The 27,289-nt window shown below is 38.7% G+C and overlaps 1 protein-coding gene across 2 annotated transcripts; it reads left to right on the top strand.

Moving 5' to 3' along the window:
• Positions 1 to 988: 988 nt before the first annotated feature.
• On the top strand, positions 989 to 27,240 carry LOC145437853 (23 kDa integral membrane protein-like). Of its 2 annotated transcripts, none has more exons than XM_080315198.1 (8): positions 989 to 4,983; positions 5,038 to 5,247; positions 11,250 to 11,324; positions 13,896 to 13,970; positions 14,806 to 14,986; positions 20,410 to 20,591; positions 21,257 to 21,359; positions 24,720 to 24,803. In XM_080315198.1, the coding sequence occupies exons 1-7, from the start codon at positions 4,930 to 4,932 to the stop codon at positions 21,326 to 21,328; spliced, it is 849 nt and encodes a 282-aa protein (XP_080171324.1). In that variant the 5' UTR covers positions 989 to 4,929; the 3' UTR covers positions 21,329 to 21,359; positions 24,720 to 24,803. The 2 variants fall into 2 exon arrangements, with proteins under 2 accessions (XP_080171324.1, XP_080171323.1); XM_080315197.1 differs by lacking the exon at positions 21,257 to 21,359 and adding an exon at positions 25,318 to 27,240 and having other exon boundaries at positions 4,831 to 4,983.
• Positions 27,241 to 27,289: the final 49 nt, after the last annotated feature.

The following is a 27,289-nucleotide window of genomic DNA, read 5'->3' on the forward strand; positions in this document are numbered from 1 at the left end:
GAATGAAATTTATATTTTAGTAATCAGTAGAGCAGCAGCTTTCCATTGATATCCGTTTTATGGAATTTAGCGCTCGGCAAGCCGGTCAAAAATGACCGTGAAGTTGCCTTTGGTCAAATGGAAAGTTGACGTACCCCGAATGCAGTGAGCTGTTCAGTTTCGCTGTGCTCACACCATATAGGACACTATGGTGACACACACTAACTAATTTGATAGTTGTAATTTTTTCACTATTTGATAAGGCATCAGCATTATTGAATATATAGGACTTAGAAGTATATTTACACATCGCCCATATGAGTACTTGTTTTACGCACGCATATAGGGTTCAAATAGTACTTTTTGATATCTCCTCCAATGGAAATAACTGCCGAACGGTCAAGGAAGCGTCTTTACTTTATCTCCTGTTAGTTTAGTGAGCAATTTCACTTTTTCTGCGGTGCTGTTCTGTACTAATCTGTTCTACAAGATGTACGCAATTGTACCCAATTATAAGCTATAAAGCTGGCACGGCATTTTAAGAATTCATTGCGGATTGTTTCAAACGATAGGAATTGCGAGCCAGTGTCCGGATTAAGCGGAGAATTGACCGAATAAACCGTTGTTCACTATCACAATATACACTGTTGCTCCATTCCTGAGCGGTTGTTCGGGCTATCCAATGGTCGTGTACACTGTACATTGCTGTTCAACATGGTAGATTTATGTATTTGTGACTCCTTCGAGAAGCAATCACAACAGTTGTTCGATGTAAACGGCCGTAGAACGGCAAAATGCAATATTACCTTAATCAGGAAGCAGGACTTCCACTGGAAATTGATCCCTTGACATTCTCTTTGACATCGCTATTTACTTAAGCAACCCGACATTCATCGAAACGCAACGCGGAAGAAGGTCATGAACGATATGAACAATTGTTGGTATTGATATATGGTGACGTTATATGCATAACCACGCGGATATAGCTTGATGGTGAGAGCGTCAGACATATCAGTCAGGCATGTCTCTTATATTACAGTCGATTCATGCTAGCACTCAGGGTCGGTAGTAATGCCATGCAGGCTAAAATTGTAATTATTGATTTATCGTAGTAGATTTACCCGGTTTATAAAGCTCCAAACAAGAGACGAAGATGGGTGCTGTTCAGATATTTCTAATTTCGCAAGCTTTTATTTAATGCTGGAATATGGTGCAGTGTTGAGTCCCGATTTACTCCGTACAAAGCGAGAGCTATGCAAAATCGAGTAGCTGGGTGATTCTATTCCGAATCGAGAATCACTTATTACGACGCCACAACAGTATGGATATTGTTGAAATGTTCAAATATGTTCTATTTATACAACCTCAAAGAATATAATGCCAGTCCTATATCACGTTAAATATTGTTTGGTATTTTTCGATCATACCTAGTTCATTGCACTTTTTAACAATGCTGTGGATATATCACAATTTCACAAATATGTTATTTCCATTAACGTGCATACATAACTTTGTACTACATGCTTCGTGTGCCACGACAGACCTTCGATAGTGCAAAAGAGTATCGATGGTATACTTCTTCTCTAAGAAATAAGCTGTTATGGTCAAGAAGCGCCTTATTCAGAGCTCGAAAATATGATATGTAGCTACTGGCTTCAAATAATTCGAATTCATATTCGATGCTCATTCGCGTACTCGAATCATTGTGCTCATCCCTGTTAAAACAGATATCTTTTCTTCGGATCGTTGTTATACCTGGCCGTTATCATTCCACGTCGTCATCATTCCACGACGTCATCATTCCACGACTCTGCACTTATACGACGCTTTCGAAATTGAACGCGAGTCGAATGGTAGTGTTCCTGAGGCAAGACATCGGAAAATGTCTGAGGTCGATAACATGCACTCATGCTACGCCTATCGACTTGCTTCCGTTTCGCGAGCTATACTGACTATGTACGTCATTTAATGTACCATTCAGATGTAGTACTGTCAATTTAAAACAGTATCGCTATTCAGTGGATACTGATTCTATTTTGCTTTGAACTCTTGAACGTTAGGTATTTAAAATTGTCACTCTCGGTCGATCGTAGTGCGGTATGATGGCTTGCTCGTGGATGACATGTCAGCAGACTTGGACGTACAAACTACCCGTCTAGTCAGTTGACGGTCAAATAAATACTTTTTTTTGATTAGCTCTATAGTTATATTACCAATCACGGATTTTACAAAGTGAGTAGTTCTAGGTCTAGTTATAGTTGAGCATTTTAAACATGATTTAGTTGCAGGACAAGCAGAAAACACGTGTCGTATTTAGGCGTGAATCGTGATGCGGCGTTCTGTAGTGTGATGTTCTTTCAGCCATTGCTAGCTAAGAATTATCACGCAACCACAGTGGCGAGCTATTTCATACTCGAAACCCCGTCAATGAGTCAGTGAATTGCTACGGCATTGAATCTAGTTGGTTGTGTTTTAGTTAGTTGCGGTTTTAGTTCTAGTTCTTGTTGCGCATTTTGAAAATCCAGTAATTCGTACAACATCAAAAGTCTGATTGCCTGCGGTCTGTTTATCGTTGTCAAATTTTCGAAAAGGGTTCGTTAGAATAAGAGCATCGGACTTATATTTCTAGTCAAATTTATAAACTATCAACATAGTCAGTGGGCTATAGTCAAGATTTCAACGAAAATGAGAACAGTGATTTAATAAACAGTAGTTGCATTGGGTTAGATATTTTTCTGTTAATATAATCTTAGATATGATATTTGTACTGTTTCGCCTCTTTAAAATATATGTATGATCAGCCGATGGCATGGAAGCTTGGACATCAGGTTACTGTGGTGAAATCACAATATTTGGTCGCCATCAAGACACAGGAAATGGCAGCCATTTATTTGGATAGCATTTTTCAAATACTCGAAAAAGATGTCTATATGCCGGCGATTTCTCCGAATATATAACTAATTTTTTGATTTATGCTATCCCGAAATGGAAATATTATGTTTTTAAATTTTATCCATTGTATTTGGTGATAGCAATATCATGGCCATTCTGTTTGTGGTAGGAATTGATAGAGCCGTTTTAGGGAAAAAATCTCAGCGCCAACAAATCTTTTTGAGTAGTCACGGATAATTCGTCTGAAACAGCGTGAAATCTGAAAATGTGATATTCCAATCTACATCCTAACAAAACAAGGAAGTACTCAAAATAAAATCAAGATTCGGCGAATGTCACTTTCTCTTAATAATAGAAGCGTTGAGGAAAAAAGGACTAAGCAATCGCATTGTCTTTGGGCGGAGATCAAAAAGTTGGATTGAATAAAAAGTCGATCATCGCGTTCGTCAGCATTCAGCAACCCAAGATTAGGGGAACCGGGTGATCGCAGCGCATGAACTTGAGATGATGGTCTCATGATTTAGAATACAGGAACAAACTGTACAATTCCTAGGCGGAGATAATTCCGATCATGATTCACGCATAAGGATCACATGTGTACTTTCATGATGAAAATAATGCCAGTTTTACCTACATAAAGATGATTCGGTATTTTAAACCACACCTTGCACTCTGTGACAACGCCATGGGTTGATGACGACTTCACCAAAATGTCATTTTTGTTAACGTTTGTGCCCGAGTACAACATTTCCGTATGATACAATACGACCAAACGAGATTCAAGGTCTGCCATGGTGCGGAAAATAGTATCGATACTATAATTCTCGCTGATAAATTCAGTATTCGTGGATGAAGTAGAGTCAAAGTAAGAAATAGCAAAAATCATCGAATTACATTCGACTCCCCCTTGGTACATCTCATAAAATCACCAGCGAAAGGAAAGAAAACATCCTGTCGCGAATATTATACTTATATACGAAGCGATCATGCATATCATGAGTCATTTCCTAACACAAACGGTACTAACCATGCATTGAAGAACCGAAACCAAACCATCGTAAACTATATAGGCGTACGCGAGTGTAAAACATTCACAAGAAGACTGGCTATTGAAAATGAGTTTCACATCTACGCAGCGCAGCATAGTTCAGTTCAGTTTAGTTCAAGTTAAGAAATAATTTCACTACGAGATTGCGATACAATGAAAAGATTGGAATGTGTCGGAACGATCTTGAGTAGTCTTATCAGGAAACACTCAACTTGGTCTAGAACAGTGGATCTCAAACTGGGCGTGCGTTCCTTTTGGGGGCGTGAAAGCATCAGCAAGGGGGCGAAGTTGCAGTCAACTTAAAAAAAAATCGCGCTGTTCGCGATTAACCCCAAATTCATGGTTTTAGCCCTGTGTATGGTCAAAATTTCTTTTATCGGAATTCTCTCATCAACAACAGTCGTAACCTTCTATGCCATAAGCTATTCGTTAGAATTTCTAGCATTCTGATTGCATTTCGTGACATGGCGAAAAGGAGAGGCGCGAAATTTTTCGCTTTCGTGAAGGGGGCGTATCTAAAGCACTTTGAGAACAACTGGTCTAGAACTTTTAAATAAGAAGCATGTTCACTCAATGAAAAGTGTTAGAAGACAATAGGGGTAAGTGATGGAAATGTAGATGGAGTCAATGTGTCATATTATATTATAGCCTGGTAATTTTGAGCGCTGACCAGTTTTTATTTAGGTTTATATGCGCCGTAATTGGGTTTGTCAAAGAAAACTTCCATACTCATTTCATTATCTGTATCAGGGCAGCTTTCCTATAGACGTAAAAGTACAAGCGATTAAGATAAAGGCGAAGTCGATTTGTGAGGTCATGGTCCGGTAATGTTGAGCGCTGACTAGATATTTACGTTTACATGTCCTTCCATCGGATTCGCCAAGGACAACTTCGATTCCCATTTTCATAACCTGTATCGAAGCAGTTTTTACTATATATATATATATATATATTATATCATACTAACATTCAAATATATCGAGGTATCCTGAACTTGTTAATTAGACAATATGAAGGACAGGACTATCAAAATATGTCTCATGATCTTCAACATCACATGTCTGGTAAGTTATATTTCTTATTGGCCTTTCAAACATCAGTGAATACAATGAATTCAGTTCGTGGGATTGGGAAGCGTGATCGTCGGCATCCTTCTCTATTCGATGCCGAACATTCAAAACGCGCTGCAGGCTATGGAGGTGACCGTCTCGAGCCATCAGCTCGCGCATCTTAGTATTCTGATGATGGCGATAGGGGGATTGATCGTGTTTATATCTTTCGTCGGATGCTGTGGTGCTATGAATGAGAGCAAGTGCATGATTGGAATCGTGAGTACCCAAACTATTCAGTATTTGACATCAATACACATGATAGTATAGTACAGGGGCGGGCAACTTCTCCAGCCAACAGGCCGGGTATGGGAAAATAAAGTACTTGGCGGGCCGGATTCCTAAATCGATACATTATTTGCGTATTTATCCAACTGCATAAGAAATGAATCGTATTTAATATATAATTTAAGCTTAAAGCATAGAGACCAAAAACAGTAGTCAATGAATTTATTAAAGTGTAGCCCACTTCAATGCTGTTGAAGTCAATGAGACATCTGTGGTTCATTAAATTTGCTACAAGTTTTTTTTACTCTGTCTGCATGTTGGACGTACAAACCCTTACCAAAGACTGCACGTGAACATAGTTAGATTGGAACGCAGCTTTGTCTTGATAATGTAAATGATCGAAAACTTTTGCACGCAAATGAATGTAGATTCAGGCCGTGGGCCACATTATCATGTACGACTGGAAGCGGTCCGCGGTCCGCTCAGAATCCACAGCTGCAACGCCAATAGGTTGCTGGTTCGAGTCCGAGTCCGACTCCAAATCCCTTCCCGATGGTTACAGTTTCATCTAGGCTCCTCCTGGCGACCCGATCCGAGCCTGCGGTGTCTCAAAATGCCCAGAATTGTTACAAGTCGGTAGATAAGGGATCATGACAAATAATATCAATCTGGTGTAAATGACTATTACAGTCCAAAAACACCATGAATACCACAAGCAACTTGGGGGTTATGAGTAGATACGACCGATATTAGATTATTGAGGCGATGGCGATATGGCTGATGGTTGGAACCTTCACAAGCAACTCCGATATATTCATCCGATATTCAAAAGACATGGCATCTAGCTTAATTCCCATTTTCAACACTTCAGAGTGTTCATTTGAACAGCTTTACAGCCATTGCTATGCTTGGACATGAAATAAACCAGAAAGGCTGCATATGGACACACTTTTTAGAGTACTCGATTTGCTCTTGCGTAGTTACAGTAATTACTCGAGAGGTTATGAATTTAGTCCACGTCTACTTTCTACAGTTTTCAGTTTGATGGGCAGAAGTAGTGATAGAAAACTTACTTTTGTCATACGTGGAAATATCAACTTGTACTTGAGTCGATATTGACGGCGTTAGTTCTACTCGAGTGCCAACGATAACTAGTTTGACCACTAGATGATTATTCCCTGTCTAGCAGCCATAGATTATAGTCCTCTCCGACCTAATACAATACTGAAGAAAATTGCCTACATCTCGTACTCTCATGGCCGATACCGATGCTTCATGCAGAGTGGGATATCGACTCCATATGATCGGCGAACCGATAACACTGATCTACACGAATTTCGCGACAGGACCTCTTTGGGTTAATTATACCTAATTTTGGGGCGCTGAATATGAATCTGCCGATATTTTTGCTCTATCACATTACGTTGTTGAGATATTATGCATGTTGAATATTTCTACTTTTTCGAGGTAATCAAGTAGATTATGGCTACTTGCAGTACTTACTGAAGTGGTAATGTTTTACAACTACTTCAACATCTACCTGAAGAGTATTTTGGACTAATTACATTTGCAATTAGGTTTTGTAAAGTAGAAAGTAGTTCAGGATAATATTCCACCACTGTCACGAGTTAAATTGTCATAAGAAAGGCGTGAAATAGCCTCTGAATCACGGTAACTGAATATATTTTTCAAAGATTCTACCCGTGGGTGGTGTCATCATAGTCATTTTGTGTTAGCTACAACGATGCATCTTGCGATTTCCTACGTAGCCACCTCCGACTAACTGTTGAACCACCCTCCCACCGACCAAATATACTTCGATATTTACTGACTTCCTCAGACCTTTCATTTCGTATTCCACTTGAAATAGTTTTCAGATGTATTGGAAATTACTACTTCTACTTGTAATTGATTAGAAGTGTGACTCGTTAATTGTGCAACTTGAGTAGCAACGCCGATCCCTTCGACCAACTCCAGTTCATGGTAAAATTTTACGGCAAATCAGAAACCACCAAAATGTAAGCTGTTTGTATTTAGAACTGGCATTTAACCCTGCAAAACACTAGGAAAAAAACTCGAAACTATATAAAAACATCACTAAAAATTAACCAATGCTAATCTCTGGCTCTCTTCCAGCATTGAACGCGTGGTATTTGGTGTGGGCCACAAAATGTCCTATGTCGAGACGGACTGTCCTATAGAACCGATGCATATTTATTTCTATTGTGAAGTAACACGCACTTCAGGTTTCGTGTTGAGCTGTTAGTAATCAGTCTCCATTCATCTGGTTGTCTATAAAAGACAATGCAAAAGAAGCCCTAGCAATAAAGCAAAAGAAATAAAGCGTTCGGAAACAGCCTTTCTCGATTCCGATAAAATGTAACAGAATATGAAAACTGGAGAAGAAGAATTAGCATGATAAATACAGGCATAGATTATTGATGATAAATTCTTTCAGGTTGTCACGATGAGCCCTTTTTTCTTTGGAATAGCAGATCTCCTGTTTCTTCTAATGTTTCCAAAACAAGCTTAAATGGCTACATATTTAGGTCATGTACCGGAGTGAACAATTCTCTTCTACATAATATACCAACAATATAATGTTTGTTGTTTGCAAACTTTTACGTTTTACGAAAGAGCAGTGTGCTGCCACAAAATGCATTGACCGATTAAGTCTGCAGGACAGATGTATAAAGATAGATAACGTAGGGAACTAAATTAGGTACGGAGCTACTAATCACAATCTTTAAAGGAAGAGTGGTATATAAAGATGATGACTGCTACCGACTAAAATTAGTTGCCGAAACCGTAATTTGATTAATTTATTAAAATGAGAAAAATACATATCGAAAAAAATTTATATATATATAGATAGACCTATTAACACTATAAATCTTACTAGAGCAGTGGTTCTCAAACTGGGGGGCGTGAAAGCCTCTGAAGGGGGCGCGAAGCGGCAGTCAACTGAAGAATTTGTTCGCGCTCTGCTTGATTTACATCCAAATCATCGCAGTGGTATAATCCGCGGTTGCAACACCAATGGGTGCGGGTTCGAGTCCGACCGAGGTCGACTTCCGAATTCCGATACCTAAGTGTTGGAGGTTTACCTAGGCTCCTCTTCGCCACATTATCCGCGTCAGCGGTGTCTTACAAAAGCCTAGAGGTGGGCCGTGCTATAAGTCGGCAGTTACGGAAAATAAAAAAAAGAATATCGGCCTGGTGTAAATGACCATAGTAGTCGACAAACACCATGCATACCACAAACCAACCAACCAACATCCAAATCATAGTTATTGCTCTGTGTAAAGACGGAATTTGATATTTTGAAATTATGTCATTAGTAGTCATAACCTCCCCTGCCACCAAGCTGTTCCTTGGGATTGCTAGCATTCGGGTTGCATTTTGTGATATGACGATAGGGGGCGCGATATTTTTCACTATCATAAAAGGGGGCGTGTCTAAAAAAGTTTGAGAACCACTGTACTAGAGAGTTGCATTTGGAGCTTAAAGATATCAATAATATGTCCCACCGAACGTACTAACCAACATATTATCACTACGTTTTGAGTTATCTAGAAAGGCGTTGAAAATAGTTATTGAGGCCTGCCGAATAAAAGTAGAAATACGAGAATTCATTTACGCTCAGTTTCAAGGAGATGTTGTTATGACATCGCAACACGAATTCAATCGCAAGTAGGTACCGAAAGATCTGCAAGCACTCAAATAAGTATTGGTAAAAGCAGATTTTGACCAGAACTCACTAGCAGTTATTAGCCGATTGCCAGCAACGACTTAGCAAATGGAAAGATATTTCTCGGCGATGAATGTAGTACGTTATCATAAATAAAGGATCTTTATGGGTAAGGCCTTTTGTATTGTGGCAGTGCTATTTACAACTGTCATTGAATTCACTGCGCTTTACTTCGTTTCTCCTGTGGATGGGGTGCTTATTTTTTAATTGCAGGCAGTCATGTGCATCATTCCCTTTTAAAAGAATAGACCAGATTTTGGTAAAAAATTAGGCGAGGCCAGCTAGTTGTCACTATTGGGCTGGGAGTAGGGAGTATTAATCAGAGGGGTCAGTAACGAAGTACTTCTACTTTTTTGAAATACTCAAGTAGTTTTCCTCTACTTGTGGTACTTACTCAAGTAGATCTGATTTACACTACTTCTACTTCCACTTCGTAATATTTTGAGATCTACTTACTTACGGTTCGCTATTTTCAGTTTGTCAAGTAGAAGTAGTTCAATCTTCCAATCAGGAAGATAGCCTGAGGAATTTCGGGGCTGTTTTCACGGAGTATCAACATTTAATTTTCATAAAAGTTGGGTAAAGCCCAGAATTTTCGTCGCGCTTCGCGCGCAGTGGATGCGGTGAGATAAGTGTGATTTTACGAAAGTATCGGTGAATATAATTTAGGTGGCGGGTTGCCGTGGTTCCGTTCACACCACGTTGTCACCCTTCGGCCATATGAAATAATTCATCACAGTACATATGGCTCTTTGAACGTTTGAATCTGATGTTTCGCAATCTAGCATTTGCTAGTGATATCGTAATCTAGCATGTCCATGGTGCGTCCTAACCTGGAAAAGTGGACTCTGACTTTTTTTGTTAGTTTTAGAGCTGTTTTAGCTAACCACCTTTGGCACTTTCTGGACGAAAGGCATGAAATACATGTTCCGCTTTTATAAGCAGTAATTATGTTTCACTTTCAATTCCCAGTATCATGTACTTTGAGTCATAATTAATATTAGTTCTTTTGTCTGGACAACATACAAGTTGAAGTGTAAAAGCAAGTATAGTAATGCCTTCAGTTTCCGGAAATAAAGCTACACAATATGGTATTTTTACCGTCCACCTTATTTTTTATTAACGTTTACTGATCGCGCAAAGTGTTTACACACCGTATGCTATACAACTTCTCCGTATTGCTCTTCGAATAAACTACGGGCCTTATGATATGGGGGAGGGCGCCATACCATGCTATTTTCAATAACGCGCTGTTCGAGAAAACAGGATTATAGTATCGCATTTCCATATCAATACTATCATTTTCATCCCATGATGTGGACGAATGCTTATGCTAACGAAAATTGGATACCTGCTGGCATGCATCAATATGAATCAAGCTCGTCACCTTTCGCATAGCTCAATTTGCACATTTTTACAATCCATGTGAACGAATTAGGATCGTTTTCACAACTACTTACTTACTTCAGTACTTTTAAAGTCAGTCAATTCTACTTCTACTTCAAGTAGTTTTAGGTTACTTATGAAGGAAGTACTTCTACTTGTAATTGAGTAGATTTTTTCGTCACTACTTCCACTTCTACTTGAGTACGTTTCTTGACTACTTTGACCACCTCTGGTGTTAATCCTAATGCCTTGAGTCGAGTGGTGAGTAACGACTTTTTTGTACTACGGTAATGATACGTTCCTTGCTACGAAGGGTTAATCTAACAACCAGAATTGTGATGGCGTTATACTATTCGTAACCAATCACTTGGCGGAAATCCCGCATTACCCTATTGATAATTCTTATACGGTGAATAGCACACTATGTTTTCCTAATGCACTTAATCAAATGTACACGTACATTCCTGTATGCAGGGTTGATAAAAGTAGTCACCGTCATTACTCAAGTCCTATAGTAGAAGCAACGCCGTCTATTTCTACTCTACAGTGAAAGTAGTAGTAGTGATTTACCAGTGAGTAAAAAGTATGTATTCTCGTCCTAGTTTTGCCTAAAATACTGAAAACTGTGTAATAGAAGTAGTCTTCATTCGTAACCACCTAAGGAAAGTAGCCTGCAAGCAGCATCGTAATTTTATACTCAGATAGCCTAGAGTGAAAGTATCGATTACCAAGCAGGTAAAAATTAGTATTGTGAGTCTAGTCTTGCCTATAAATCTCACAACTGTGAAGCCCATCCGCCCGCACATGATCACCATACACGTTACCCTCTTTAACATTGATATTTTTGTCTTATCAGTACAGCCTCTCGTTATCTCTCTTGTTCCTTGGGCAGCTGGCGATCGGAGTACTTGGATTTGTCTACGGAAACCAGGTAAGTTGTCATGGGAATGTAGCGAGTGTTCTCGCTCTGTATTCAAAGAGCATCAGTCAATATACACATCGATATAAGGTTATGTCCGTCGATAATATACCACTGGTCAACAAAATGACGAAAAAATTGGTAGAACATCTAGAAGTCGTTTCAGGAGTTTCAAGATTACTGATTACGAATCTCACATTATTTTTGGCAGATTGACTGTCTTTTAGAAGATACGTATACCACCTAAAAGACCGAATTACTGTGTTTGCCTCCTATATGTTTCACTTGAGGGGAAGTGAATCGTAGATTTTTGTGCTTTTATACTCTGCATAAATAGATAATTGACTATGAAGAACCACCATGCCGTCCTTAGTAATTCTGTCACTATTAACATGACTTGATGCGAGATCTTTGTCTGTGAAGCCTAAAAATTGTACTTTTGCACAATTGAAATATATTTTCTCCTGTGCCAAATGTTCACTCCACCAAGATGAAAGAGGAGTATGAAGTTATCAAATATGTTATTGTAAAGCTTAACTACAATACTCATATGCATCTTATATCCTTTGAATTGTAAATGGAAAATTTTCTGCTGCGTCAACAAAGTGGGTATAGGGATACTACCCTATTAAACGAGAACTGGTATCTTTTATGGAGCTCAGATTCGAATACGGATGAAAGATTCCTATTTCCTATTAAGAAAGGAGCACACTGAAAGGAATTCACTCCAGGATGGGGTAAATAAAACTTATTTGAATATAACAAACCACCCAACTACAGACAGTTGATCCGGAAATTGTTATCTGCATATGGAAAATTTAGAGCAAACATGAGCTTTAAAGTTTACTTCCTATTCAGTTACATTGATATATTTCCTTATCATCTTGATGATTAAAGTGAAGAATAAGACAAAGGTTCCACCAATACATCAAAACAATAAACTGATGATGCCAGGGTAGATGAGATGAAAATATTACGACAGACAATTGCCTGAACCTTTCGAGAGACTGCATCAAATTACTTACAAGCGAAAATCGTACAAGACACAATTTTGTTTAAGATAAATTATTAATATTGTATTCTAATTAATTGTTTTGAATTTACAATAGGTAGTTGACTTAAAACTGATTGAATTAATGCATCGTTATTTGAGTATTTAGATAGAAATTTATATCTATGATTGGAGATAAATTATTTACATAATATCCGTGAAAGTCTCCTACTATGATCAGGCTAATATACCTACATGTATTATTGTTGCTGTATTTGGATTTACAACGATGTCAAGTGTGTAAAAAGTAGATTGAATTTTTGAACTTTATAATACGACGAAACCGTTTTTTATCCAGCCCATACCGCGAAAGTGTGAGTTTTTATGTAAAAATAGCCCCATGGATTATCTGCAAAAGCAGAGCCAATTTGAACAAAAAAGGTCTCTTTCGGAATCAGTGCATTTCGGAACCACCAAAACCACTCCTATGTGCTGGCCAGTGTCATATAATTGATTCGCTCGAGTAAGCTCTGTGTGTATTATGTTTATGTGAATATGGAAAGTCTATTCCGTTCCAGGATGATATTTGGAAGTTTCACTAAAATACATATAAATTTCTAGACATAAGCAAGAAATACGTTCATGCGTTTATATCCCTTTTGAGGCACATTTTTTTCAGCGTTTCTGGCATTGAAGAATATTTTGAGCAAAATTACACATCAAGGGGTCAGTAACAAAGTATACTCTAGCTGTTTCAGAGTACTCAAGTCGTTCTATTTGTACACTGCATTTATATATTCATCATTTTATTTGCCAAAAATACTTACTTTTCACGTTGGAATTTTCAAAGTAGAAATATTATAGCTTTGTGATATGTCGGCATCGATTTTATTAGTACAATTGTCATGACAACTGCGTGAAGTATAGGCAATATCTATCTATCATATTGCGCATGTTTTATTATAAATGTTCACTTCTAATATAGACAAATGGAAGAACATATATCTATGTATGCCTTTTATGGTCATATTAATATATACTCTATACATAACACGAGAACAGATCAGGCCCACTCTGACCGAATGTTGTCATCCTGGCCGAGTTTCATAGCGTATCGGATTTCGGGTATCGCAGTTACATTCTACGGAGTAGTTTATATTAATGGTACCTGGTACACGCTATAGTGGTACATGCAGAAATTCCTGACTCATACATTGTTTTGAAGACGGGCGTAAAATAGCCTTGGAATAGTATGATTCTTGCGTTTTAGTTTACGATGTATTCAGTGCAATTTTATACCATTCTCTCAAATGCTGTAACCATAAAAAGTAACCCCATGCTGGTGTGCTGTGAACTAGCCTATTTATCCCTTGGACATGGTGGCGCAAGGTCGAAACAGTTAAGAACCTACTGTACTAGTAATATACAGCACACTGTATATTTACTCTCCAGATATTACAACTAAATATCGTATATTATGTTATTCGTTTTATCCATACATATCACCAATGATATGTACGCCGCGTTAAAATTATCGCTCTGTAGGTTGGTATAGCATTTTTGTAAAAGCAAATGCACTTCTTTGACCATAGATAACGCAGTTCGAAGACCGCTTCAAAAGACTTATGGAAGAGCAATCGCCTGTAGTAGCGTCTATCGAAAAGACTGTAAGTACCTATTTTGCTACCCGGGACAGACTTGTACAAACCACCAATCAAAATATATGGCGGTCGATTAACTACTGCTGTTTGAGTAGTTTTCGATGTTCGCGCATTTTGAAAGGTGAGTAGTTCTAGATCTAGTTTTGCACTTTAAAAATTCACTAGATTGTTCAAGTATGACCGGAGATAGCAATTGTCCTAGACGGCTACATCAGTTTTGAACTGGTGAGAGCTCAAACTGACATATTTATTGTGAACCATATGAAGGATAAGAAGCGCATGCGGAAAGAAATACGAATCTATATTTATGCCATCATCACGACTTCATTAAATATTGATTGAATACAACCACCGTACACTGTAAAGCACATCAGCTTGTTCTTCCCTGTGCCATTTCCTAATATGAAATAGACCGAGTTTAGAACAAATTCATGTGGGCATCCATGTTCCATTTGATGAGTGAGATGATTTGGTTTGCTTTTGAAATCAACACCCAAATTTTTCCAATTCGAACGGATGGCATCACTGTAACAGCCTTACAATTGAAAGCGCGTTTCCAAAATATTTTTGTTTCATTGTACTAACTTACCTCATGAAATTATTAGTTTGCCTGACAAAGTACACATCGAATGTGGCTCAATTCCAACATGTAAAAGCGAAGTTATCAGAGTAGCGTATTTTTGATTTCATGAAAAATCATCCAGAAAAGATGCAGACACATGGTAGTGCGGATTACACCTATTGGTTAGCAGCATTCCAAAGTTGCGTTCACTATTCTGCGTTCGAGGCTGTGACTTTATCGTTACAATACCATGCATTTTTTGCAATTGTACATGTACAGTTCGAATGCTGTGGTTACAACGGCCCCGATGATTATGTACCGGGGATCACTGGCAATGGAACTGCAGAAGCTACAACAATCATAACAGCACCAGCGACAGAAGCACCGACAAACGCCACTCATAATTCCACAAAGGCCCCGACAATGGCAACATCACCACTACAGACGTCAACAATACAAGGTGATAGATAACCCACCAAGATGTGTTTCTACTAATCAAGTACCAGATAAAAATAGTGAATTCGAAATATGGAAAGTGAAGCTATTAGAGTTAAAAGGTATTGATTTTGAAATTTATGATTTGTAATTATAGTATTTACGGTGGGTAGCAATATTAGAATTGCGAGGTTGATAACTCAGCATTTTATAAACTGGCTAATTCGTGGGGCATTAAATTCAAATTTGAAAATCCATTTTTATATCAATCATACACATTCAAAGTAAATTTTTCATTGATAATTTTTTTGGTTTAGGCGGAATGCCACATGGATGTTTTTTTTTCATTTTGACGCACGACCAACCCAAATTCCTTTTTCATCGATAGCTTTTTTACATTTAGTTTACAGCGAAACAGGTAAATTGTTTGAATTATTTGTCTCGAGAATTCGATAAATAGACCTTTAAATGGTTCTCCCCCATCAGTGTAGCGCACAATATTGATTTAAAGCAGTGGTTCCTAAGCTTTTTCCTGCAGCGCCCCATTTACAAAATGTCCTGGGTCTGGCGACCCCCTCCCTATATTTCAATGACGGTAGTAAAAACAAGGGGTAAGAGATCGAAATCCGGTTGGTCTTTTTGGGTTGGGAAATCACTATCGGAAATAGCATGGATCGCACCCGAGGACCACTAGACAAATTAACGCTATGATAATTGTATGTGCCATATTCGGGATCAAATCAAGGTTGTTATAACAACCATCGGGTAAGCGCTCATACCATCTGCTCGATAAATTTACGATGAATGTATTCTAAACAATGCAATTCATATTACATAACGTTCATGTAAGATTGTGGGTCTCATCACTAAACAGTATCATCCTTTATGATACCTTGAAGAAATATTTTAAGATGTTGTATTGTAGCTCACAAATACAAAAATATTAAGCTATTCATTTTGACCAAAATATTCAAAGCATCTTTAGTGTCCAAAATACACTTAATCTTAAAAGTGGTACAGTGCCTCTTTCTGTTCGCTGCGGGATAAAATACCTACTTCGAAACAATTTGTGAAAATAATCTGAGGTAGTGAGATAGTAATAACGGGGAATTGGCGATCATAAAGTACGCGCAATTAATTTCACATCAATTAAACCGCTTCAGACGTGGAAACAAGTTGATAACATTGCATGCATATATTTCGCGCTGAGCGCGACGAAACATTTAGAGATTTGACAGATTTTGTCGAATGCTAATTTGCAATGAAAACTCAGGGATATATAGAACTGACTATGTACTGATATATCCATGCTGCACCCTCTACTGCGACGCCACTTTTCTTCAGCTCCTCCATACCGCCCTCCTGAGTCCAGCGCCCGCCATATCGCCCCTTGTGCGTTTCCGCCCCTTCAAAATTCAAATCGCCCCTTTCGGTTCGCTAGCGCCGAAGTTAAGAAACACTGACTTAATGGTTTTCCCCATTCGTCGCCACCTTGTGACAACAAAATTGCAAATCACAATACCTTTTGAACCGCTGAAAATTTTTCCAATTTTAAAACTCACCCAGAATTCGAAAAAGAATAACCTATGTAGATATTGGACAAATCTGGGGTTATGCAAATTTCAAAAAGATTTGCTATAATATATTTATGGAATTAGCCAGTTGTGAGTATAACAACAGCGTGAAATAGGCCCTCTAACACGGTAACCGGATATTCTTTATTCAGATTATATCTAATCTATTCTGATTCTATCTATTTCTGGTGAGTGAGTAGCCACGGAGGGCTCGTACGATAGCCTAATTAGAACGTAGCTGAATTTCCAATACATGTCAAAATTACTTGAAATGAAAATATACCATGAAAGTGCTGAATTGCAACGAAAGACCTTAGTAAGAAGTTTCAAAATCAAGATTTGCTCGTTTAGCAGTTAATAGGAGGTGGCTACTTCGGAGATAGGAAAAACACTATATTCGTGACTAACACAAAATAATTAGTCACGATGCAAATAGGCACGGTTTTCGAAACATATTTAGTTACCATGATACATTTCCCTGTTGCGATGGCAAGCATATTATTTAAAGTGATGCAAACATATCCGAGCACTACTTTCTACTTTACAACATTATAAATCTTGAAGCCGAGCGTTCAAAGGCCAAAAAACTCTTGGATAATCCTACTTGTGTGAAAAATTTCAAGACGACAGATTTCGCGTAATCGGGAGGGGCCGCTCACACTTTCATCTGAGTGCCTTGGAGTCTACCTTTATCAAAATACGTCAGCCCGACCTTTGTCTAAAAAAGGAATTCTTGTACCATCTTAAAATAGTACGTTGAACGCTCTCTTATATGAGATATCATTTCATGCTGGTGACGTCATATTTTCTGATATGATTGCTGATATACAATCAGACACGGGGTTAATACTTCATGAATGTAATCGATTGCGATTACGATTACTTCTAAATCACGCGACTACGATTACGATTACAGCAAAATCAGGAAGTTGACGATTACCATTACGATTACATTGGAAAAGTAATCACGATTACTCGCGATTACATTTACTTTACTTCTTAGAACTAATCTTAGACGATATATTGGTAGACAAAATAAGGATTGCCATGAAAAGTCGTGATGAGATAAGAACTTTCTTTAGAGCTAATACATCATTTGCTTGTTACGTCTTAATGTACCCAATGTCCAAATTTATAAGAGACGATTTATCGCATCCGCCGATTTGCATTCTTGCCACGTCCGTAACTATGCCACACCCCAAACTCCCCAATAGGGTGGGGAGCGAGCTCGAAGGAGACTCAAAGGTATTTCGTAAACGAACATAAATTATAGGGTATTTTCGAAGAGATTTCATTACCTTGAAAATTTTATTCGAACTTCACGATTTAACGTCTCTAGATAACTTGATTTTGAAATGCATACGTCTCTCCGTCAAGAAAAAAAATGCCTAATTTATAGGAATAGGCATTTCGGTGGCGGTCATTACCGGGCCACGACACACCAAAATACATATGCAGTTTCGGCCAATATGCAGTTTCGGCCAATATGCGGCTCGGAAGTGTTCTACCAAAAAAACGACCTAGGCCGAAACTTTGTGTATATGAATCCATTGTCAATAGCCGCCCTGGATGGGCGTGACGTATATAGTCCTGTCCTTCCAACACAAATGCCACCAGGGGGCACCCACAGAGGAAATTCAGTCATCAACCTGAAAATTGATCACCATATGGGCGCAAGACTAACGTTTGGACTGAAAAGACGAATTGCTGTTTTGGTCCTGATTCTAGCTACAACCCAAGCTAACATGTTGTATAAGCTATGGCTGCAGTTCAAAATGTTGAGTAAAGAATTACGAAATAACGATGGCCGCCCATTTCAAGTAGTGTCATACGAGAAAAAGATACGGTGAACATAAAATTCTGCCTTCCACTTAATACAGATACTTCAAGCTTCCGTTAAGAGAAACGGCAAACAACGGCTCGGTCAAGATATATATCAGTAGCTGTCGGTTTTTAATGCTTCATTGTGGAAATCGTAATGTTTCTTTCATTTGACGAATACGAAATTTCATATCTTTGTCCGGTGTACGTACGACCGTACGTATGTAGATATAGGTCTACTGCCCGCCAAGCAACAACGGTCAAGCTGCGTTTAAGCATAACCAGACATCAATACCTGAGTTACTATTTGAAACCAGGCAGGTGATTTTTATCCAGCTGCGAGTTAGTGGCGTCTAGAGCGTATTGATAACCTGACATACGGCATGGCAGGTGTTCTTATACAATCCCACTACATTGTCAATCTATTTCCTATGTGTGGATACTTTTTACGCAATGACGAGCAAAGCTAACGCCTCTGACGTACTAATGAGCAATGGCGTTTGAAAATCAGACTTTTGTGCTATCAATAAACCAGGTATAATATCTATTCCTTGTTCACCAATGTTCAGTTTATGTCATAGCCCTTGTACAAATAAGAGGTAATCGTTCTTTCGCAAAGAAATCGATTAGATATGTGAAGTAGTCGAATACGATTACGATTACTTCGATTTTTTTCGAATGTAATCGATTACGATTACGATTACTAATCGTGATTACCCCTTGTCTGTATACAATGTTCTTTACAATTCTCCAATAGATGCGGACGGTTAACCCTGACGAGCGTCAGCCGAAAATATTCGGGTTCATTCCCATGTGAATATATTAATCAATTGTATATTGAAGTTCTGTACCTCCAAGAAGCTCTTTAAAGGTAAAAAGGAAATAGTCAAGTAGAAGAAGAAACAACATCGTACTTTTCTACTCCAGTGGCGTGAGTAATCCATGCCCAGTTTTACCTGAATCTGTGAAAAACAAACTAAACGAACTAGTTTCTACTTTATAAAATCCTAAGTGTAAAGTTAAAAAGTTTAAAAGTGGAATCAGAAGTAATTTGAAAACGTGGCCACACGAGTAAGGAGTGGAAGCAGACAAAATGTACTTGAGTGCTCTTTCACACACCATCTTTTGCATATTTCCTGTTTTTTTTTATTCGAAAATGTCTGACAATGCCGATTGTGACTGTAATCCTAGAAACAGATTTGAGTTTGATGTTGTCGGTCTAGGGCAGGGATGTCAAACGTAAGGCCCGCGGGTCGCATCCGGCCGCCAAGCCATTTCATCCGGCGCGCGGACCAATTCTGAGTGGACTGATATATATTTTTATCCATCACATTTGTAACAAATGTTGAGTTTTCTGTAGGAATTTCTTGAATTAAAAAATGTCTCAAGACAGCAAATGTAGAGCATGTCCATAGGCCACATTATTATCACTCGACTGTTGTGTTGTGGTTTCTTTCTAGTTACCGCTGGGAGAAAGTCGATAACTTTATCGTAAAATTTCGAGAAGTCACTGCGTCCATACTAAATTTAGAGTTTTATGGGAAAATGAAACAAAAAACGTAGTTGTTCACAAAACCAAAAACGCCAAAGGCGAAACCGTTATAAGCAGGTTACATGTAGAATACAAAGGTTATAGAAAATAAAATGCAAATATCCGTGGTTGCACTGCCGTGTCGCTTCTTACTCAAAAGGTGCCCGACCTCCAGACGAACCCGAATCGCCATTGTTCGCGAATAAAGAAAGTGTCGCTACTTGCTAAAATTAAACCCCTAAGATCCGTGGTACAATGCAATTTACTATTATCTGTATATGCTTGATAATAAAGTATTTAAGTGAAAAGATAGGGCACGATCTTAGAATCAGATGGCTGGTGCGGCCCGCGTGCGGTTTGAAGGTTTGCATCCGTCCCGCGAAGCAATTTGAGTTTGACGCCATTGGTCTAGGGAGTTAAAATACAGTGTCTAATAATAAATCCTTGTCGAAGTAAAGTGTTTTACCAATAATACTCTATATTGATTAGGAGCATCACTGTTAATCTATCCATACACTTCAGAAACTACTGTCGGCAACCAATCGCTCACGGTCAACATGACATCCAGCCCTGCTACGATGGTCACATTACCCTCAGATGAAGTACCAACTTCGAAAGTGAGCCAGGGTTGTTGCAAAGCGATGTCTAATGAAAGCTGCCCCGGTTTTGACCCAAGAGAATATGAGCAATATATCTACACGGACGTGAGTGCCTATATAATATTGTAGGATAGCAACCGATTCGGAATCGCTTATTGCCACTAAGAGTTAATTTATCAACGGGGATGATAGTTTCGACGCTATTTCCCCTGTAGAAGGCTGTACACGTCGATTGATAACATCCCATCATAGGAAACATGTAGTACAACAAAGCCACGTACGTGGTTGGAAATGGCTTTTCTGTGAAGCCCATCATCAATTCACAGCATTGTCACAAAGTGCAATGAAATAGGAATGGTCTAGAAAATACAAAATCATCTTTGATGTGATGTAAAACTGACATTATCTTCTTAGTGTAGGGTTGCCATACGTCCGGAATTTCCCGGACATGTCCGGAATTTCACTGAAAAAACTGCGTCCGGGAGGAATTTATAAAATATGCCTAAATGTCCGGAATTTTAAAGGCTTGAAACAGGCTCAAAAGTTTTTCGTAAATCAGCATAAACAATGTTATTTTCAAGCAGATTTATGCTATTCGAAACTCTTCTTTGCTCCGCGCGCCAGTTAATGCAACTTATATTGATATTAGTATGGGCACCAGGCACCACCCTCGTCAAAAATGCAATAAAAATAAATAAATATAAATAACCATAATTTACTCAAATAAGTCTGATTGTAATCGCAATTTTAAGCTAACGGTATATTCCTAGAGTTGGTTAAGGCCGATTGGATGCTTCAGTCACAGACGGCGGCTGTTTACCTTCATCTGGGAATCGCGATGACTTTGGACGTAATCAGCTTCCTAGGTCGTGAGTAAGTTTGAGCAAGCTGATTTTTTTAAATTAATCAGCTTATCAAGTTTTTAGCTTTGCGACAAAACATTTTCAAGTTGGAAACAGGGCTGTGGAGTCGGAGTCGGAGTCGGTGGAGTCGGAGTCGGAGTCGGGGTGATTTTCGCTTGATGGAGTCGGAGTCGGAGTCGTGAAAACTATAATACCTGGATTCGGAGTCGGAGTCGGTGGAGAAATACTGACTGGAGTCGGAGTCGGAGTTTGTGAGAATGACTGTGACTTCGACTCCGACTCCGACTCCAACTTCTCTATCATGAAAACATTTGCTTTCAAAGAATTTTCAATGCAATTTTTATGTACCACCAATCACTGTTATTATTGACCTTGACCCCATACAGATCAGGTGCGGCCAGCCCGTGGCACGCAGGCCAAATTTGGCACACGAGAAGGTTAGGTGAGGCCTGCGGGGTAATTCTCGAAATTATTTATGACATCAGGTACAATTGCAAGCCCAACCAAAATTTGATTAGCATAACCGCGAAAGTTGATGATGACTTAAACAACAGTTCTGACGCATTGACTATCCAGGGACCAGCCCCATTTATCCCAGATCTTCGTATACAACCATAAAGTAGAATATTTCATAGCAGATTTATTTGACTTGAAATTTTTCTCGGTTCTTCGCATGATTCATTGTCACTAGATTTCTTGCACTCAGTATTTGAGCCCCCTTCTGAAAATTATAAATACCTATTATTCACAGAATTGAGTCTAACTATATTCGCAATTAGGAGATAACGTGTCGTCCAACATGCGGCTTCGCTTGTGCACTCACAGCGAGATCGTCGATCGTCGACAAAATATTAGCACAAAATGATGGAGGCATGTTCACTGATACCGTCGATTTTGCTATGTCTAAACGTCGAATAATCCTGTCCTTGCCAAATGAGCCCAGTGGTATACAGATGCGACCCCCAATGTTTGTTAGCAACATATTTATTGATATAATTCAGTCATTATCTTGCAAAAAAATGTCGTGCTTCGCGCGACCACGGCCTGATTCCGCACCGCACAGTTGCATGACATATAGTTATCAATTTTAGAGCGTATTAATATAAGTCTTGTTTGCAATGTTACCTAATTCGGTTCGCTCCTATCGGACGACTAAAAAAGGTTATCTAAATTCCAGTTGCCCGCGCAATGGTTCGTAAATCTCATATGTCCCTTTGGCAAAAACTTGCCCACCCCTGATATAGATAAAATTAGACATTACTTGCAAATTACAACTCAGTTGCAGAGGGGAAGAAAATCGCGATAAACGTTTTTGCGATGCAGTCAAAATTGATGCAATTTTTGGAATTATACCACAATACTGTGACAAAGCAAATGAATTGGCTGGTTTTGTAAAATTGTAAAAATGATGTAAATATGACCAAACGATGCTTCCCACTTGACAAAATTAAAAATATTTGTAGTGTAGCTTAGCTGTTTGGGTCGAACGAATGATTAAGAAAGACTGCAAGTCCCAATCCTTGAATACTTGATTAAGTACATGTAGACTAGACATAGGCTATGGTCTTTGACTACTTAACTAAATTCCATTTATGACCAATGTCTATTAGTAGTAAGAGTGCGTGTGCTTGTAATCAGGATAGTGTGCAATGACAAAATTAGTAAGTTCAATCTCTTTATTAGTTGCGGAATCATACACACGAGCTACACTTGGATTTTTCATCTGAAATTTTATGAAACAGGATTGAATATCTGCCGTATTTGAATGATTCATACATTCAAGTATATTAGAGAGTCCATGTTATAAAAACTTGAAAAAGGAAGGATATTTAGCAAATGTTTCTTTCATGTTAATTGCATAGTGGATAATTCGAGCTGTGCCACAATGAAACAATTTAGCATGCCACCGTTAATCATATGTTTGCATATGTTTAATGGTTGTATGATAGTCATTCAACCGACAATGTGGCATATAATTTTCGAAGTAAAATGGTAATAATGCTGGAGTCGGAGTCGGGAGTCGGAGTCGGAGTCGGTACGTTTAAAGACCCAGGAGTCGGAGTCGGAGTCGGAGTCGGTACGTTTAAAGACTCAGGAGTCGGAGTCGGAGCCGGAGTCGGTGGTAAAATTTACCGACTCCACAGCCCTGGTTGGAAATAATAATAAATATATCATTGGTTGGAAATGAGGTCGCGATCATGAAAGGTTGGAAATCACCGGATGTGCAACCTGCTGGTGCATTTTATAGTAGCCTAATATATGAAAGAATCAATATTATTGACAGAAATCATACAAAAAATTTGACAGCCAAATGCTTATAGTAAGTGCACAACAAGTTACATCGACTACCCTATGGTGGGCCCAAGATCAATGCTCTTTTGGGCGGAAGGGGTAGAAAAATGCTGATTAATACACATAACCAGATAGCCGCACCGACTTAACAGTATAGCAGGGCTATCAAACGCAATCCTGACTGGCCAGAAACGGCCCGCCGGACGATTTCATCCGGCCAGTGGAGGAATCTATTGCAGACCCGAGCAAGTATAGCAATCACCTGAGCTCACATTACAGATGGCACAATTCATTACCTATGTTCCACTCCATTCCTGTATAGTGTATACTAGGGTTAACATGTCTTGGAATCGGGTAAGGAGGACACTTTTTCAAAATTTTCGAACCCAGAATTCCTGAGAAAAATCTTGAGAAAACAGAAAATTTTTCTCACTTCGTGGTCGGTTGACTAAAAAAATGGTCATCTTTCCGGCTCAGCTCCCGAAATACCCGCCGGAGCTTTACTTTGATGCTGATTTACGGTATCTCACCCCAATTTGACAGAAAAGTTGACCAAAATTCTCAAAAAAGAGGACAAAATATCAAAAAGGAGGACATTTGGGCGACATTTTCAAAAACCTGAAACAGGAGGACAAATCCTTCTGAAGGAGAACGTATGGTAACCCTAGTGTATACAGTTGATGGGCAATGCTTTGCTAGTGTGACGTCATATTGTCGGACAGCGTGTTACACCTCATTTTAAAATCCGCTAGTGGGCGCTAAAGAGTGTCCGGAATTTGCTTCACAGAAATATGGTAACCCTATCTTAGTGGTAATAAGTTCATGTTCGAACTTTCCACATCACTCGCACTGCTGTGACGACATATAACGAGTGCTACTCGAATACTCGACCTGAAACCTAATATTCGATTCATAACGGAATCACTCAGTTACGCGATTTAGTCCAGCCTTACGACCGTATAATAATATTGCTGTATTTTAAGAATTAACCAGAATTGGCAGGTACAGTCATGATATATAACCTATATATGGATGCACTCCCAACATACAACATGTCTAACTCGTAGTTCGATCCCAGGGATGCAAGGAGAAGGTTCAAGACTTCATAGCGCGATACGAAATCATCATTGGTGCAGTTTCTGTTTCATTCGCCTTCATTGAGGTGAGAAATTAGAAAATCGCAAACCGATCCCAACTGCCTCGCCGATTACAATAGGAAAACCGGTCAGCCGATAACATCGAGTCGATATCACATGTAAACAGATATCCAGGCGGAACAATTATTAAAGCAGGTCTTGAACGAAATCTACTCTCGCATTGATTCCGAAAATTGACATCATAAATTGGTCACGGCACTGCAACTGCCCTGAAATTGCAGTAAATAGTCGAAAACTGGTATCATTCTAAACAATCACAGCGCCTCAACACAATGATCATGGCAATTACCAAGAGCCAAGTATTCGTAACATAATGTCGCTTGGAGCTAGCCCTGGTTTTCTAGCAGCCGTTTTACTTGATTGTGCAATTTGCATATAGGTTAGGTGTCTATAATAATAACCGTATTGTATTGTGTTGCACGTGTATTGCTGGAGAAAGTTGTTTTGATGAGTGTCGTCATTAAAAACACGAAAGCAAGAATATATTGCACATGTCACAAATACATTATTCATTTTTAGCTGATGGCCATTATCGCAGCTTGCAGTTTGTACAAGTCGTTGGACTGAGACCGCGTTTGGATCCACAATGTGCATTGCGCAATATATTCCATATTTTCTACACAGCACACAGTAGCAAAAGAAGGACGGATTTTACGATATCGTCGAAGATAATATATCTGATCTGCAAAAAGAAATCGATCAACATTGAGAATTGAAATTCATCATCAGCGCTATCTGCCGTTACTTCTCGTCTATGCAAAATGTTTCCGCTAAAGTAATGCCAAATGCTAAAATGCCGGTGGGCATGTATTACAAATGAATACACATTCCATACCAACACCAGGCATAACATTTTCAGGAGAATGACAGAACTCGACTTTTGTAGGCCTATATACGGCTGCATACGGCGTCGATGCAATTTTTCGAAAGTCATCTAATCTTCTACTCATATTTAGTGTATGTAAGATTCCCTAGCTTCAAATGTGGTCCAGGTGTATGATGATTCGGGACTATTAGAAAAAAATGATAACTATAGACTCCGGCTGGTTATCGGTTTTCCGATCATGTAGGATTGTAGGGTCGATACCACGATTTGAGAGAGACATAGATATCGACCATTAATGGTAAAGAGTTGTTATTATTATTATTATTATAAGTTGAAGAAATAAGTGAATGATCCTTTTCTTGCTGCGATGAATACGATGTCTGCTGAACATTTTGATTTTTGCAACCGACAGTTGATGGCAAAGTGGTAATAACGCAAAATTGATCCGAAAATGTTGCTCAAATTTGATGTCACTGATTTTTCATTCGACCCCCACCGAATTTCAATTTGGGCATGGTGGCGTTGTTTGAATTTCTACGTCACAACAAATCCGTGATATCATCGTTACATCTTACTACTGCTCAAACATATTTCCTCCCAGATACGCCTATGAGTGTAGGGTAGGTTTATTACTCATTTCTACAAACATATGTTGTTAGTTATTCCTTTCCTAAGAACAACTTCCACAACCGTATCCTACTATATGTCCAAAAATCATGATTACTTAAATACTAAAAAAATAATTTGCAATTGTTCATTGTCCAATGGCACTATCAAACGAACATCATGCAGGCGCTAAATTAGTTCTGCTGAAAGCACAGATCATACAACGGTTGTGCTATAACAAGCTGCTACATGTGTGACAATTTGTACGAGTGTCGGACCAAATCACACCTAATCGGGAGAAACGTATTAAAAATAACTAATTTATGGATCATTTTGCGGAATTTTTTTTACAAACATGGAGAAATGGCAATCACCCAGACGTGGTCAGTATCGAAGTACTTCATGCTTGCCCACTCGCGAGTCGCGCTACTTCCTCGAATGGATATGTTTTATACTACTTCTACTTGACAGTTGTCGTTTTTTAGCAAAAGTAAGCCTCGCCTTTTTCGCGTACTTGTAAATCGCTACTTGTACTTGAGTAGAAATTTACTCACATGAGTACCGACTACTTTGACCACCTCTGCATGCACAGGTCGCATGTTCCACGCCCCTGGCCTACGCTACACTATCACATTCACAGCGAAGTACAATCGGATATTACTGATAAACGAGATTGTGCCATTGCGGAGTCTTTACTTGATATTTAATTCAATATGTTGATTGCACTTCTTGCATATTTGATCATTATCGTGGATTTTCTTTTGATGGGAATTGCACTGTAACAAGCTTCATATGTCATGGATCGTGTATAATCTGCCGTAGTGGCATCCATTCTTCTCCAGACATCTTTAACCAATAAATATAATGTGATCGTCAAGCGATTACCGTATTGCCGATATCACTTCATTCAGCTCGTTCAACTACTGTATTCAATTATGATGTATTTGCAAACTTTTTGTGACGGTTGCAAATCTTGATTTTCTATCTATTTGCGAATATAACATGTGTATTGTGTATATAATAAAATAGTAGGTCCTTGCTTGAATTTGTCGTAATAAC

Source organism: Botryllus schlosseri, chromosome 4 (genome assembly GCF_051294905.1).
Source record: "Botryllus schlosseri isolate E-star chromosome 4, Bs_hap1, whole genome shotgun sequence".
NCBI classification, from domain to species: Eukaryota; Metazoa; Chordata; class Ascidiacea; order Stolidobranchia; family Styelidae; genus Botryllus; species Botryllus schlosseri.

Excerpts from the sequence above, each read along its gene's own strand:
- LOC145437853 (XM_080315197.1), top strand. The coding sequence starts at position 4,930 with ATGAAGGACAGGACTATCAAAATATGTCTCATGATCTTCAACATCACA. Across the intron at positions 4,984-5,037 it reads TCTTCAACATCACATGTCTG|TTCGTGGGATTGGGAAGCGT; the intron begins GTAAGTTATATT and ends CAATGAATTCAG. Across the intron at positions 11,325-13,895 it reads GATTTGTCTACGGAAACCAG|ATAACGCAGTTCGAAGACCG; the intron begins GTAAGTTGTCAT and ends CTTTGACCATAG.